General features: G+C 40.0%; 1 protein-coding gene across 1 annotated transcript in view; it reads left to right on the plus strand.

Annotated features, from left to right (window-relative positions):
- The window catches only part of LOC124881940 (nesprin-1-like), a 113,575-nt gene that overhangs the window by 23,283 nt on the left and 73,481 nt on the right, over window positions 1-16,811 (plus strand). The window contains exons 21-31 of the mRNA XM_047387931.1: window positions 3,972-4,149; window positions 6,097-6,279; window positions 7,598-7,741; window positions 8,885-9,040; window positions 10,301-10,465; window positions 10,776-10,948; window positions 11,041-11,194; window positions 12,023-12,166; window positions 12,400-12,564; window positions 12,693-13,010; window positions 15,873-16,028. Of these exons, the coding sequence (XP_047243887.1) occupies window positions 3,972-4,149; window positions 6,097-6,279; window positions 7,598-7,741; window positions 8,885-9,040; window positions 10,301-10,465; window positions 10,776-10,948; window positions 11,041-11,194; window positions 12,023-12,166; window positions 12,400-12,564; window positions 12,693-13,010; window positions 15,873-16,028 (1,936 nt within the window). The remainder of the gene's footprint in view (window positions 1-3,971; window positions 4,150-6,096; window positions 6,280-7,597; window positions 7,742-8,884; window positions 9,041-10,300; window positions 10,466-10,775; window positions 10,949-11,040; window positions 11,195-12,022; window positions 12,167-12,399; window positions 12,565-12,692; window positions 13,011-15,872; window positions 16,029-16,811) is intronic.

Raw genomic sequence — 16,811 nt, forward strand, 5'->3', positions numbered from 1 at the left:
TCAATGGTAATCAACTGTTGTACTGGTGGATGCGTAGTGGATGTCTCCATTACCAGCATCAGGATATATGTCCGCAGCAGACCCACTGCTTTCTTGTCTGGATGGAAGGATGTTAGCTGTTAGTGTGCTAGTATTCCCAGATTTATACAGAGATATTGTAATAGAATCAATCAATAACAAAAACACAGCAGTCTCTTACTGGTGGATGTACAGGGTGCATGTGTAAATAACCCCTCCTGTTATCTGAGGGACAAACTTTAGCAAAAAAGTAGGATGCTGTTGTTTAATGCAAGTAAGCTCTAAATTGTGCACTGCTGGTGGTTCTGCTGCTCAACCTTTATCTCTAAGAGCATTCTGTGCATTCTACTCTCCTTTGGGCAAGAGAGGCCACTTCATGTACACACATGTACACACACAGCTATTATCGCACTCATTCGTCTTTGCAAGCATTGAAAACACATTCATTACAATATTCATCAGTCAATAGGGTTGCCACATGTCAAAAATCAACAATCCCATGTCCATCACACAATGACTGAATGCAATTTTAAAACTGCTTCTGTTCTAGCTTTCTGTATGGGCTAGCTGTGCTGCATTGCTAATGGTAGCTTGTATGTAAATAGTGACGACAGGTGCAGATTAGGTTTTAGCTGCTGCACTCTTTTGTGTTCTCTATATTAGCACCACGACTAGCAATGCTACTGTTTGCATCTCCAATTATAAAAAATCTGATCCTGCTGGATCCACTGTTCCCACGTTAATTAATTACCTGAATGTACACTGAGTCAAACTTAGCAGGTGAATGATAGCAGAAATTGTTTTCCACAAATAAAGACTGTGCTTCAGAGTTCTTTTTATGCTCATGATTGTATGTAAGTAGTGTGTCCATATGGTCATCACAATAATGTGTAAATTATCTCAGTTTGGCAAGGGTGAAATATGAAGAGTCAGCCGAGTCATTGTTTGCTAGGGTACATGTCATCATCTTGTTCACCTATGTTTACAGTTTGTGTCACATTTTGTGCAACTTGTGTGTGTTTTTTTTTTCCAGAATAGAATAGGAACGCTTTAGTCTTCTAACCATTCTCTAATTTTCTGCTTTGAAGCCACAAGTGTGCCTGTGTTTGCAGAGCCAACAGTGCAAGCAAAAAACACACTATTCATAAAAATACATTGGAACTATCTATTATGTGAAAGGAATTCATTCACAGTAGTGCTTTTAGTTTTACTCCAGGTGTTTAATTAAATGTTAAGGTGTTTTCATGTATAACAAAAATAGGGTTAGAAATGCTTCTGCATTAAATGTTGTTGGAGTGTTGATTGACAAAGCAGCGGGTTTTCTTAATTATCTTGCTTGTCAACCTGACACTGACTTGGCCTGTGCAATCTTTGCACCTGTCCTGAATTAAGCTCTGACAAGAAAAGTGGACAGAGAAAGAGTCCAAGGAGAGAAGATAAAGGATGAATAATCTACCATCATTTTCATCAAAGCACATGCCAGATTGTATCTGTCAAAGCATAAAAAAATGCCACTTCTACACAGATGCTATCCCCACTGTTAGCCTTTCAAGCCCTCATCACACCATTAAAACTCAAGGTTGTCTCGGTGTCCATTTAGGTGTTTTGCCTTGTGTTTTTTATGCCTCCCTTTGGATACTTGTGTCTGGTTAAACAGCTGCCCACCTTTTATCTTCTCTTCCGTTCTACCCTCCCTCTGATAATCCACTTGAATCTGCAGAAGGTGTGAATTACAGTGATTCTGTTTTGAAGCAGCACACTCTTTTGCTTGCCGTTGCTACAATATTAATTTAATGATTATAACCTGGTACTCATATGGTACATTGCTTAAGAATAGTTCAGGGCTGTGCAAAACATTTACTTGGATTTCTTTGTTTTGTTTTGCTTGTTCAAATCTCTGTACATTCAAGTTAGTGAGTGGTTGATCAATATTAAATTTCTAAAAATATCTTTAGTTCTAAATGAATAACTGAGAATACACATCTTCTGCCTATTAGTTTCACTGAGTAATTATACATGCTATATACCTACTTTGATCAAATGTCTCACCAACGCTCAGATATTAATGTTTATGTAAATGGATTTATTTTCTGTTTGTAAGAGGAATAGTTGTTTTCACCATTTTCAGAAAACTGTTAGATGTTTTGATTTTAGCCAGTTTATTAGATTGTAGAAGAACAAAACTAAGGAGTAAAGAGTGACGAGTCACAATTTAGACTTGCTTGTTGATCATTTATTTACCAGAAGCTTTCCATCCAATAAGTCCAACTGTTTAGTTTGTAGGTTTTCTTGTTTATGCAGAAAAGCTCTTGTCATAAGAAGAAATATTTTTGACAAAGTGATTCAGGGTTTATTTTTAAGTTTACAGCTTTACATACAAGATCTAGGAACCTTGCCTTTATTTGTTTACTTTGTCAACTAGGCAGTGGGAAAATAAAAGAAATACTTGGAGAAAAGCAACTGATGTATAACAAAGCAACATGAAAATGATCAAATCATGTCGTGAAGATAGGTGATCCCATCTAAAAATGGTTTAAAAAAAGCATCTTGAGCAATTTATTACAAAGATTCTCTCACCTACTGCATGTTAATGTGCCGATTGTTTGACTGCTTGGGAGCCCTCACAGGCTGTGCATAGAGCTCTAAAACCTTTTTCTGGCTATCAATAAGGATGGAAAAATAAAATGAAAATGCTACCATGTCAAGGAAAAATCAAGTTACTATGTCCTGAAGCATTAAAACATTGATTTTACAACTAATATACATCCACAAAAGAAAGGGTGTAACAAATGGGACACTCATACTTTATAGATGTGACAGAATATAATATTTCACAAATTGTACTTAATTTTGTCATGTCTAGACCTATGTAAAACATGCTTTTATGCATGCCTACATACATAGCAAACATTGTGACAGCAGCATAATGTTTAAGAACTCATTAATATAGGAAGGATGGATGGATAGATCAAAGCAAACACTGTATTTGTCTCACTTACCAAACATTTTTGTCATTTGTTTTGAAAGAAAAGCTTTATGCATTTAAAGGTATCGGACCAGGACTGACCCATTGAGGATGCCACATGTAATGTTGCAAATTATTCTGAATAGTGCTCTGTGTTTCTTCACAATGTCTTGCCTGTTACTCAGATAACTTTTAATGATGTTTCCTCTAATAATAAGTTTTTACTACTTGAAACAGAAAAGTCTCTTTTATTTGGTAATTTTAATGTAAAAAACAATTGGGGTAAACACACCCTCAAGATTTAGATACTTTTACACAGGAATTAACAGAACGATTAGAACTAGTTGGACATTAAAGCACAATGGTTCACTGATCATATCTAAATCCTTAACTCTTTCTTAAAAACCTCGGCCATTTAGTTCAAATTGTTTATTTACAAAAACGTTTTTTGTGCATCAGATTTAAGGTGTTGTTATTGGTCTGTAGTGTTATGGTAACAAATGAACAATGGACTGAAAAAAACCCTCAAGCTGTTGTAAGTTCTATTTTCTCACCTCTCAGCGTATCCTCCTCCATCTCACACTTTTTCTTACAGAAGCAGGCTGTCATGCCTCGTTCTCCCCATCATGTCACCCCTGTGAACTCTTGCCCCTGTCATATGTTGCCTCTCAACCCCCTCCCATGTGGTGCCCCTTTTCCACCATCCCCCAATCTTCCCTCCTTGCCCCAGTGCTCGTTCATTCCACTTCACCCACTTTGCCATTTCTCCACCTGGACGTTTCTCATAACCAATCGCATGCTTGTCCTCTATAATGTTTGACTAATATGAAAGGTATGCATGTCGTCTTTCTGTTGATGGACATGTGGGAGGTAAACAGCGAGTTCTCAGAGTTTAGCTTCTTTTTTTTGTTTTTAAAATTTGTTTCTCATGGAAATTGGAGCCTGTGAGCGAGATATTAACCATCATTTCTCTCCTCCTTCTTGTTAGTCTCAGTCTCCGTGCATCCAGAGAGTGTCACAATAAGGAGCGCCTGTTGGAGCAGAGGTTTCGTGCAGCGCTGAGAGACTTCCAACAGTGGCTGGTCAATGCCAAAATCAGTACCGCCAAATGCTTTGATGTGCCACAGACTGTCATAGAGGTCTCCACTGCTTTGCAGAGAATCCAAGTAAGCAAATAAGGAAATATTGCAGCAATTCTGTGTGATTCTGGGTACTTTGTTTGCCATCTTGCATACAAAATACACATGCAATGCTTCAATCCGAGCATTTACTTATTGTTGCTTTGATTCTGTTGTCTGTGTTTTTTGCATGAAATAAGTTAGTTTTACATCCTAGATACAGAAAAACAAAATAGAAAACAGTTAATCATAATCCGGACAGAAGGAGGCTGTTGCTACTTATTTGAAATGAATAATGCATCTTAGATCATTTAAATATTCAATAACCTGTTTAAGGCTGGCAGGTTGCAGGACAGAGAATACTCTGATTCACAGCTTCACATCTTAAAGCTAAAATTGAATTTTACCATCTGGGATCATTTCTAAGAGCTTGCAATCAGCTTGAGTGTAGCAGTGATGGTTTCAGTCAATATTTGTTGATCTTCAAGTCAACCAAACATTTTTGTGTCTGGCTGCATTAAATTAACAAGCTCTTAGTATTTTTCTCTGATCCTTAGAGAAGATCAAAACTTTGACAACATTGTAAATGCATTGCTGCTAGCTACAAGCTAGAGCTGTCTTTTACTTTTATCTAGTAGAGTTGGCAGTTTAACATCTACAAAGAAAAGGAAAATGATGTAATAAATGTGTAATTAATCCACTTTCAATAGAAGCTTTCTCATGGGGATGACTATTTGAATATGCTTAGTTCAGAAAAGCCTCTTGTGGGTTCTTGAACTTGTGGGACTTGCATTAGCTGAAATTAGTTAGAAATGGGCAAATGCTCTAAAAAGAGATGAAGGAAGGCTTCACAGCAAGTGTCTTTGCCATTGTAATTTTATTTTTGTCTTTCTGTGAGATTTTGGCATGTCTAGTAGCCTTTTTAGTGCCCACCATGGTTCTGGCTAAGACTCAGGTGCTTATCAGTTAAGGGACGCCTCCACATCCCTGCAACCTGACAATTAATTACCACTCAGTTGCCTGACGACATCCGCTACTATAAAAGCATCAAAGAAGTGGATTTTCTATTATTTTTGAGCTCTTGTTTGAAGATAGTAAGGGCTCAATTTTACCCCCGGAGATATTTTGGATTTGGTTAGCGAGTGGTTGTGATTCATGGGTTATTTAATTAGGAGGCACGTGGTCACAGGAAACAGTAAGCCCAGACTGTCAACACAGCAACGGGTTGCCTTTAAAAGATTACTTTTGCCCTAGATATTTAAATAAGTACTTAGGAGGATTTTGGTGCATAAACATCTTAAAGGAAGAATATGGAGGGTAGAGGAATACTGAATCAATCATGTTTTATTTATTATTGACTTGGTGAGGAATGTGGAACAATGTTTCCACATGGCTGACCTCCAGGAGAGCTGGCGTGGGAGGGGCGAGGGCATCCACTGTGTCATGCTTAATTGGTGTTGTACAGTTACACTAGCTGGCTGAGAATGGTGGTAAGTGTGGAGACGGTGAATGAATGTCGAGCACACAGACAAAACAAAGAAAAGCAATGAAGAGATAAAGACTTTCGAGCTCGTGTTTGAAGAGGCTGGAGCTGTAGTCTCTGTAAGCGATGTGCTGACTGCACAGATGGTGGAGTGGTCCCTGCTGTGCTACTGTCATCAGCTCAGCTCTGAGGGAGGGGTGGGTGCGGAGGCTGCGTGTGTGCCTTTGTACGCGTGTACATTGTCAGTGGGTAGCTATGTAAGAAACCAACATGTTTCAGGTTCACTGACTTTCCTTGTCTCTGATAGCATCCCTGTGCTTATGCAAGGAGAATTGGTAAAGAATCCCCCTAAATTCCAAATAAAGATTTGCAAGACATACCAGTAAATAATCACATACAATAAGGAGCAGCATAAGTTATCATGGAGTTCATACTCCTCTCTCACTTACACACCCTCCTCCTTTTGTGTAAATAGTGACAGCTCCTTTGTCTTTGTTTGTGCATCTCTTCAGGAGTTCTTGAGTGACAGGGAGAACGGCCAGGCCAGACTGAGTACAGTAGGGGCCAGCGGGGAGCTCCTGATGGCCGTCTTGTCCAAAGATAGAGTGGAGGGAATCAAGGCCAAGGTGGCAAATGCCCGGGAGGACTGGAGGAGCCTGATGAATAACCTGCAAATGAGGGAAGATGCTCTCAAGGTTGGTTTTATTTAGACCCCTGTTGCTTAACTTAATAGAAATGAACACAGATTATCAGTGTAATTTATTTCTGTGTCCATTCACCAAGTTCCAGAAGATCTACTAATTCAGATTTTTGTGAATTGACTGATTTTAGTATTTTTACCAAGGCTAAAATATTTTATACTAGAGTCTTTATATGGTGCCTTCAGAAAGTTCTTTTTCCCACTGAACCTTTACATATTTTGTCATATTACAGCCATGACCCTCAGTGTGTTTTATTAGGATTTTATGTGAAATACCATCACAAATAGCACATCATTGTGAAGTGATTATTTACAATACAAATCTGAAAATTGTTGTTTGCATTTGTATTTAGCCCCCTTTAATCAGTGCATTGTATAACCACCTTACTGCAAGTACAGCTGCAAGTGTTTGGGGGTTTGTCTCTACCAGCTTTGCACATTTGAAGACTGAAATGTTTGCCTATTCTTCTTTACAAAAAAAACTCAAGCTCAGTCAGATTGGATTCAGAAAGTCTGTCAACGGCAATTTTAAGTTGTGCCAGAGATTCCCAATTGAATTTAGCTCTGGACTTTGACTGGGCCATTCCAACCCATTGATATGCTTTGATCCAAACCATTCCCGTATAGCTCCGGTCTGTATATTTAGGGCTGCTGGAACATGAACCTCTGCCCTAGTCTTAAGTCTCTTGTAGCCTCTGGCAGCCTATTTTCGAGGACTTCCATGTATTTAGCTGAGTTCCATCAACTCTGTACCTGCTGAAGAAAACTGTCAGTTGCCAAAGTAGACTGTCAGTTATCTGGTCAGTCATTTCTTGGTAAATTTCCAGTTGTTCAAAACTCTTTTTAGTTTAAGATGTGGATTTACTCTGATAGATGTTCAAATCTTGTTGTAAATTGTTTTACAACTTAACTCTGCTTTAAACATCTCCACACCTTCATATCAAACCTGTCTGCTGTGTTTCTTGGTCTTCATGATGCTGTTTGTTCAATAATGTTCTCTAACAAACCTTCGAGACCTTCGAAGAAAGGCACTTTGGTCCACTGTGTTTTATTGGAAAAAAGTAATAGATTAAAAGGTACTAAATGCAAATGCAGATTGTTCCAGTTTTATTTCCAAAAGATTTTGAAAAGCATGTATCTTTTTCCTTCAACCTCACAGTTATGCACCACTGTGTTGATCTATCACATTAAAATTCCATAAACATTTTTGCCAAAATGGATCTGATCTGCAGATTTGACTTCAGAGTATAATGAATAAATCTTGTATTTTGCCAGTGTAGTGAGTCGTGTTTCTTTTTATGTTACATTTCCAGAACCTTCAGTCCCAGATGACAGAGTTTGAAGCCAGTGCAGAGCCCCTTCAGGACTGGCTCAACAGCACAGAGTCCAGAGTCCAGGAGAGCAGCGCCCGACTACACGACCTGCCAACCAAGAAACAGGAGCTCAGCAAACTGAAGGTATTTTATAACCCAAAGTCATTTTGACACACTGGCATGAATAGTGCTCTTGAGATGTTACATAAAATAACATTAACGTTCTAATCATTCTGTGTATTCATGAGGCCATATGTTTGTTTTGCATCATTTTATGGTCACTCCTGCAACAATTAATTGTGTATATCTTGATGGCATGTGTTACACCAAAAGGGAGCTGTTTATTTTTCTCTTTCTAGCTGCTATCACTAGTATTTTCTCATTTCCCATTTTCATTTAAGCAAACCTTGTCATTACAACACAAAGTGAATATTAAGTAGGATAATAAATGGTTACCTCTCCATTAGATATGAATCCCTAAAGTACCAATTTGAAATCCTTGGGGAGTAGAGAAGGACCTAATTACATTTGTTGAGCACTGGTGAATCAAAATAGAGCCGCATCTTGACACAATAGTCAGAGGAGTAGTCCAAAAATCTAATTAATTCTCCTTTCTGTCAGAGCTGAAGTGCTGCGTGGCTAAAAAGCCCTTTTTTCTAGAAGCGATAACAGTGTCTGACAGGATAGAAAAGAGGCATGGAGCATCAAAGAGATAAAACTGACAACATAGAAAAAAATATCAAGCCCATCTCAAAGCTCTGTGCTTATCATTGTGGCTATTTTTGTATTTGTTCTGCTGCCGCTGTTGCAATTCCTATCATTGCCTTTTGTGTGTCCCTGGCAGTAATTACATTTCTGCCCTTCTTGAAGCACCTGAAGTACAATACAGTACAATACTTGGAGGCTTCAGCGTTTGTACCTGTGTTGGTAGAATCCTCTTTATCATGTCGCTACTATACCCCCCACGTTCATATTATTTCCCTTCTCTGCACTGCCATGTCCAAGTGGATCACAAAATTTATTTGAACGCGAACATCTGGAGGAAAATATGCTGATGTTTGCATTGTGATGCTCTATCTTCTTTGAGGTGTTGATTTTATTTTCACTCAACCCTGCATATCTACTCTGCACCTCATGTTTCTGTCATAAAATCACATTTTTTGTCATTTTTCATTATAATATTGCTTACAATTGACTATCCTTTCCAGTCTGTCACTTTTAAACTTGCATTACTAACATCGCGTTGCTCCATCTTTGTTTTACCCCCCTCCCCATTGTGCTCCAAAGTCTGTGCTGGAGGAGATGGCCAGTCAAGAGGTAAAGCTGGGCAAGCTGAGAGATAAAGCTCATCATCTCTGGGAGGGACAAGCAGCTGGCAAGGGCTTCGTGCACAGAGTATCTCAGCTGTCAGCGCAGTACCTTTCCCTCAGCAACCTAACCAAGGTAACACTGCTTCCCTGCATCTTTCTTACTCATGCTTCTGTCAGAGAAATGCAACAGCTCTGCATCATTCATGCACTGCTAGTGGGAACTGTACAGCTGTCTGTCAAGGCATGCTTTTCCCGGTCTTAACTGTCATGTATTGTTCCTTAGCTATGCATTAGTCATAAATTGATATTATCAATGCATGTCTGGTGAAAACCTTGTTAAACATTAGAGAAGCACCGATTACAAGTTGTTGGCTAAATTTGAGTTTGTAAACCTTTGTCCTGTCGATACCAACTTTGGTTTATTCTGATTTTTCTTTTATAACTGTAATAAAAAAGGATATTAAAATAGTATTGATTTTTTTTTTCTTGTCTTCCTGCCTTAAGTGGCCATGAAATATTTTTTAGGAAGTAGGGTGACATCACACTGTGTGTGAGAAAGAGCTTCCTCTGACTTAATTTTTAAACATCTCACTGATCCTGAAAATAGCTAATATGATACGTTCACTGATTGCAACAAGTAGAGTTTTGAGTTTCCAGCCAGCCAGAGTCAAGGGTGAAAATCGACTGTTTTAAGTCAAAATTTGATTTTTTGGTGCATCTCTACAAATAAATGGTATCTAAAGTAATTTACCTGAGCACATGAATCTGTCTAACCTTCTAAAGGCCTTGGAGGTTGCAACCTCATTAACATAAAAACACCTGTGCTCTATAGTTCACCTTTATTCACCAATCTACTGTTACAATGCCAGCGCTGTAATGTGCTACTGCTTTGAAGCTGACCTTTTTGAAGCTTTCATTACATCGGCCAGACTCTTACGATTTATTTGATGTATTGAACTACAAACATAACACTGACCAAAGACCACTTACTCTACAACCATGAGAGCACCCCTGCACTGATGAATAGGTTTTATTTACTTTACTGGCTGCAATGAAGTACTATTTTTAGGTCTTCTTTCCTGCCAGACATTGGAAGCAGAAATTTGGTGATTTAACTGTGCTACAAATAATTACAGCCTTCAATTTGCCTATTCTCCAGTTTCTTGGATGTTCAAAATATACAACAGTTGACTGCAAACATAGATTTTTGCTGTACGATGGGTGAACGAGCGAGTCTCTGGAGACAACTCTTAGCGAAAACAAGGCTGATTTCAAATACAAACAGAACAAGATGAAGACAGTTGATTGTGCACAGACTGTAATTCTCTGATCTGGTAGAGCCTATATAGGGTTTGAAGAGTGTGTTTACATTGTTGCAATCTCATATCTGCAGGATAAAGCCTCCAGGATTGAACGCATAGTTGGGGAGCACCAGCTCTTCTCCCAGGGGCTTAAAGAGCTTCAGGACTGGGTGTGTGAGGCACAGAGGGTCATAAGCACGTGCACTTCCACAACTACGGACAAGAGTGTACTGGAGGACCGCATGTTACAGCTGGAAGTAAGATGGGGCAGGATGGATAAATGTCTCCCACTTCTGCAGCACATTTGTGGAGAGAGAACTAATAGATCTGTGACCATTTTTAAACTACTATTTGGAAGTAAAATGCATTTAAACATTTTTAATTTTGCAGAGTTAGTAAATAAATAGGCTTATAAAAGACTGTTCTTAAAATCTTAAAATGCTAAATCAGCATTTTGTTGTTAAAAACTCTTAATGATATCTCACCAAACTATAGTGCTGCAGCATAAAATTTTAATATTTTACACTTTTGTGGGTTATTTTGCATCTCCTTGTTCTTTGTCTGCAGGCATTACTTGCAGCCCTTCAGGAGCGGGAAATCCAGCTAAAAATGCTCTTGACCCGGGGAGAGGCGGTCCAAAGGAATACTTCAGCTGAGGGGGTCCCAGTAATCCGTAAACAGATCCAAGACCTCAAGGACTCGTGGGACTCATTGCTTTCTGCCTCAATTCAGTGTAAAAGGTAAGCAAAGACCAGTTCCTTGTGTTCCTGTATGTTCTTACTCATACTTGTTGGTTTAATCTGTGTCCATATCACTGTGTTAATGCTTACAGTCAGCTGGAAGGATCTCTGTCACAGTGGACCAGCTACCAGGAAGATGTGGAGCAGTTTGTTCAGTGGATGGATCGAGTGGAAGAAACACTGAGCTGCTCAGACAGACAGTACTCGGAGATGAGAGACAAAACCGCTAACCTGGGAAAGACAAAGGTAATTTATGCAAACAGAAACCTAAAAGAATCCAAACAGTTTTTTAGATCAAGGTTTTCTGAGAAACAACGTGTTAACGAACAGAACCTTTACTAAAAATATTCCTTTTGCTTGAATTTGTATCAAATTTGTCATGCTATGAGCAGATGTTTTAAAAACTGTTCTTTGTATTTTATGTTACAGACAAACACAAAGTAGTGCATTATTCTAACATGAAAGTATAAATAAACATGGTTTACAATAAACTGAAACCTCTAAATAAAGTCCAGTTGCCTAATTAGTAAATATTTCTACCTGTAATTTTATGGTTGCAGCATCATGCTGAGGGGCTGCTTCTCTTCAACCGGGAAATGGTTGCCATTTAGATTTGATGGAAGAATGGATGGTGCTAAATACAGGGCAATCCCATAAGAAACCTGTAGAAAGGCTGCAAAAGACTTGACTAGATGTGCAAAGCTGATAGAGACGTACCCCAAGGCCTTTTACAACCCCAGTTGTAAAAGCAGTGAAGTTTAGGAAAGGGGCTGTATTCGTACTTTTTAGATTTTTATTTGTAAAACATTTTATAACCCTTTATCGTTTTCCATACACTTCTCCAATTCTGTGTCGTATTGGTCTATAACACCAGACAACAATAAAATACATTAAAATGTGTGGGTGTAGCATGACGAAATATGGAAAAGTCTAAGGAGTATGAATACCTTTTAAAGGCACTGTACTGTTTATCTAGTATCTGCCATAAAATTCTTCACTTTTTGTTTATATACTCAAAAAATTTTAAATGCAGTGTTTGAATGATTGCCTCTCTTGTGTGTATTTATACTTTAGCTTCTTTACGAGGAGGCTTTGAGTCATAACAGTCCTCTAGAGACCATTGCCACAAAAGGCTCCAACATGGCAGAACATTACGCAACCCAGCAGGAGGTGCAGCAGCTGCAGTGTAGATACAACATCCTGAAAGAAAAGGCTAAGGTACCTACCACACACACCAGGTTGGATTTCTCCTCTAAGAATATTTTAATAACTACTGCTTATTTCTGCTTTATAAACTCTTTCAAACTTGCACTTGTAACGTAGATTTTGTTTTCCCCATTTGTGTTAAAAACAAGAGATTTCAAATATGTTGTGCCTGACAAACCCCTAAGATTGGAGTAGGAAAATGTGATATTACATTAATGTGTTTTGTATCTTCTGTGACCTTACAGAATGCTGTTAGTAAGGCCAAGGAGCTGGTCATGGTCCATCAGGAATATCAACGAGGACTACATGTGTTTGAGGACTGGCTGGAGCAGGAACAGGCATCTCTGGCTTTGTTGTCTCATCCAGAGGGAAATGTGGACACAATTGAAAAAACACTGCAGCAGCTACAGGTAGTCATACATTGAGTGTGTTAACGCGCACACAGTGAGAAAATTATTCTTTGTGTGAGTTTTAAAAACATCAACCTGAAAAATTCACCTTAAAGTTTATTTGTTCCTGTCTTATATTTGCGTTATAGAGCCTACAGGAAAGCTGCTCAAAGGGCCACACTTTGTTGGCTTTGGTGCTGAGTAGCAGAGAAAGAGTTATCCCCTGGGGCGCCCCTCAGATTGAGGACCGAGCTCTGGACACCGCAAAACGAGAGTGGGCCTCCTACCAGAGCCGCCTGGAGGAGACTCAGGCCCAGCTGCACTCTATGCTAACGAGACTGAGGCAGATGGGTCACAGGTTCCTGAACCTAGCTCAGTGGCTGGAGGACACTGAGAAGATGGCTAGCATCAGAAGCAACCGGAGGTCGGACAGAAACACCAAGCAGAGTCAGCTTAAGAAACTCCAGGTCAGAGAAATGATATCAGCTCAAGATTTTTAGCTGCCAAATTCTGCAAATCATAAGAGGACATTGCTGCTTATTGGGGAATTATTAGATACATATATATATATATATATATACACACTGCTCAAAAAAATAAAGAGAACACTAAAACAACACAATATAACTCCAATTGAATCAAACCTCTGTGAAATCAAACTGTCCACTTAGGAAGCAACACTGATTGACAATCAATTTCACATGATGTTGTGCAAATGAAATAGACAACAGGGGGAAATCTTTGGCGATTAGCAAGACACTCAATAAAGGAGTGGTTCTGCAGGTGGGGACCACAGACCACTTCTCAGTACCGATGCTTTCTGGCTGATGTTTTGGTCACTTTTGAATGTTGGTGGTGCTTTCACACTCATGGTAACATGAGACGGACTCTACAACCCACACAAGTGGCTCAGGTAGTGCAGCTAATCCAGGATGGAACATCAATGCGAGCTGTGGCAAGAAGGTTTGCTGTGTCTGTCAGCGTAGTGTCCAGAGCCTGGAGGCGCTACCAGGAGACAGGCCAGTACACCAGGAGACGTGGAGGAGGCCGTAGGAGGGCAACAACCCAGCAGCAGGACCGCTACCGCCACCTTTGTGAAAGGAGGAACAGGAGGAGCACTGCCAGAGCCCTGCAAGATGACCTCCAGCAGTCCACAAATGTGCATGTGTCTGCACAAACGGTTAGAAACCGACTCCATGAGGATGGTATGAGGGCCCAACGTCCACAAATGGGGGTTGTGCTCACAGCCCAACACCGTGCAGGACGCTTGGCATTTGCCAGAGAACACCAGGATTGGCAAATTCGCCACTGGCGCCCTGTTCTCTTCACAGATGAAAGCAGGTTCACACTGAGCACATGTGACAGACGTGACAGAGTCTGGAGACACCGTGGAGAGCGATCTTCTGCCTGCAACATCCTTCAGCATGACTGGTTTGGCAGTGGGTCAGTAATGGTGTGGCATTTCTTTGGAGGGGCGCATGGCCCTCCATGTGCTCGCTAGAGGTAGCCTGACTGCCATTAGGTTCCGAGATGAGATCCTCAGATCCCTTGTGAGACCATATGTTGACCTGAATCCGATTGAGCACATCTGGGACATCATGTCTCGCTCCATCCACTGGTTAATAAATTTGATTTCCATTGATGATTTTTGTGTGATTTTGTTGTCAGTACATTCAACTTTTTACAGAACAAAGTATTCAATGAGAATATTTCATTCATTCAGATCTACGATGTGTTATTTGAGTGTTCCCTTTATTTTTTTGAGCAGTGTATATATATATACTCGTACTCGTCGTCTTCTGCTTATCCGGGACCGGGTCGTGGGGGAAGCAGACTCAGCAGAGATGCCCAGACGTCCCTCTCCCCAGACACCTCTTCCAGTTCCTCCAGGGGGATCCCAAGGCGTTCCCAGGCCAGCCGAGAGACATAGTCCCTCCAGCGTGTCCTGGGCCGTCCACTGGGCCTCCTCCCGGTGGGACCTGCCTGGAACACCTCCCAAGGAAGGCGTCCAGGAGGCATCCTGTATAGATGCCCGAGCCACCTCAACTGGCTCCTCTCGATGTGGAGGAGCAGCGGCTCTACTCCGAGCCCCTCCCGGATGGCTGAGCTCCTCACCCTATCTCTAAGGGAGTGCCTGGCCACCCTACGGAGGAAGATCATTTCAGCCGCTTGTATCCGGGATCTCGTTCTTTCGGTCAAGACCCAAAGTTCATGGCCATAGGTGAGGGTAGGAATGTAGACCGACCAGTAAATTGAGAGCTTTGCTTTTCGGCTCAGCTCTCTCTTCACCACAACGGACCGGCACAGCGCCCCCATTACTGCGGCAGCCGCACCGATCCGTCTGTCGATCTCCCGCTCCATTCTTCCCTCACTCGTGAACAAGACCCCGAGATACTTAAACTCCTCCACTTGAGGCAGGAACTCCCCTCCAACCTGAAGAGGACAAGCCACCCTTTTCCGGTCGAGTACCATGGCCTCGGACTTGGAGGAACTGATCTTCATCCCAGCCGCTTCACACTTTATTTTATTTTTTTGGATGAATTACACAAGTAAAACTGTGGCTGCATATACAGTGCCTTGCAAAAGAGAGCTTTTACGCATAAACTTTATTAACTAATTTGGAGACTTATTAAGGCAATTGTTGGTGCTGGCTTTTATTCTGGGGGCATCACAGTTAAGGGTGCTCAGTAAAAATACCCACCCCTCTTTTTGACCTTTTATTTGTAAAAACAAATTTAAACTTCACAGTTATGGACTACTTTGTTGTTCAATAAATTCTAATAAAATATTCTAAGTATGGATACTTCAGGCACAGTAGGAAAAACATATTCAATAAGACTATATATAGATTTTATTAGCTTTAAATGAATCTCTAAACATTTTTTGAGTTGTTTTGTTTCAGATTTGCTGTTTGACTGACAGCCACATCAACTTGACTCCCAATTTACTCGCTCACAGTGCATTCACTTGAGTGTAAACGCCAAAGTTTCTTTTCCTGTCAGAGAGAAAGCAATGAAGCATCTGCCACTTTGCACTGAAACACATCACTTATTTACATTCCAAGTAAAACTACAGTATTCCTCTACTTGGTCTCCTCTCCTGGGAAATTGTTCTTGTCTTTATCAAAATGTCTAACAACTTCGATATTTTCTTTGTGTTAAAAGGACCAACAAGAAAACCTGAACATATCTGCTGTTTTAATTTTATTTTTTGGCTTTATTTATGCTCTTTTGCCTCTGAAACCTAACTGGCAATTAATTAACAGATTCTGACAGGATTTCAATACATTTTAATGAGTATGGTTTGTTTACCTCTATCCTTGTTATCAGGGGTATCTCGATGCGGTGCTCGCACGGCAGGGAGAAGTAGATGGCCTCTCATCTCTGGCCCAGCAGGTTCTGGAGGAAACCTACATCAGTAGTCGTATCAGTGTTACTGCCACCCAGCTGACCACCCGCTACCACTCCCTTCTGCTCAGCATCCAGGTTGGATCTTCTCAGATGTCTGATGTTCATTATGCCATGAATCATAACTGTATTCTGTTGAGTTTCTAAGCTCCTGCATGTTTTGAAACAAAGGTTTTGAGCCTTCTTTTTGTTTTTTATACACAGATTTTGAAATAATTTACTTTATGATTTTTAGTTTTTGTTGCTTATTATTTATTTCAACCTTATTCACATATAACCTGCCTTTTCAGTTTCTCTCCAGTGTTTTTTGTTTTTTTCTTTTTTCCAGTGATGTTATTTCATTATTTGCTGGCCACCATACTCATTATATATTGAAAACTTTGATGTGTAAATATTCATACATATTCTGGATGACATATTTACTGAATTTCCTGGTGAAATACAATATACACAAAGCAAATATTGATTGCCAAAAATCTTAAATAGTCTAAATTATTTGTTAAGTGCTAGTATAGACATTGACACGTTTTTTATACAAAACGATCTTGATTCTACATAACTTGGATTGAACAAAATGTCCAAGAGGTGAGTGTCCCATTCCATCACACCCTGAAGGTGCTCTGTTGGACTGAGATCTGGTGACTGTTAACATTATTATCATGTTCAAGAAACCAACTTGAAATTCTTTAAGGTTTGTGATATGGTGCGTTATCCTGCTGGAAGTGACCATCAGAGGATAGGTACTCTGTGCTGTTAAACAGGTGGATAGTATAGGCAATAATGCTGAGGAAGGCTGTGAAAATACTACAAATTTTGCACAGTAAGATCAGTTTTTGCAGTTCTAAATCTGTGCTGGTGTTG

This window comes from Girardinichthys multiradiatus, chromosome 15 (genome assembly GCF_021462225.1).
Source record: "Girardinichthys multiradiatus isolate DD_20200921_A chromosome 15, DD_fGirMul_XY1, whole genome shotgun sequence".
NCBI lineage: Eukaryota > Metazoa > Chordata > Actinopteri > Cyprinodontiformes > Goodeidae > Girardinichthys > Girardinichthys multiradiatus.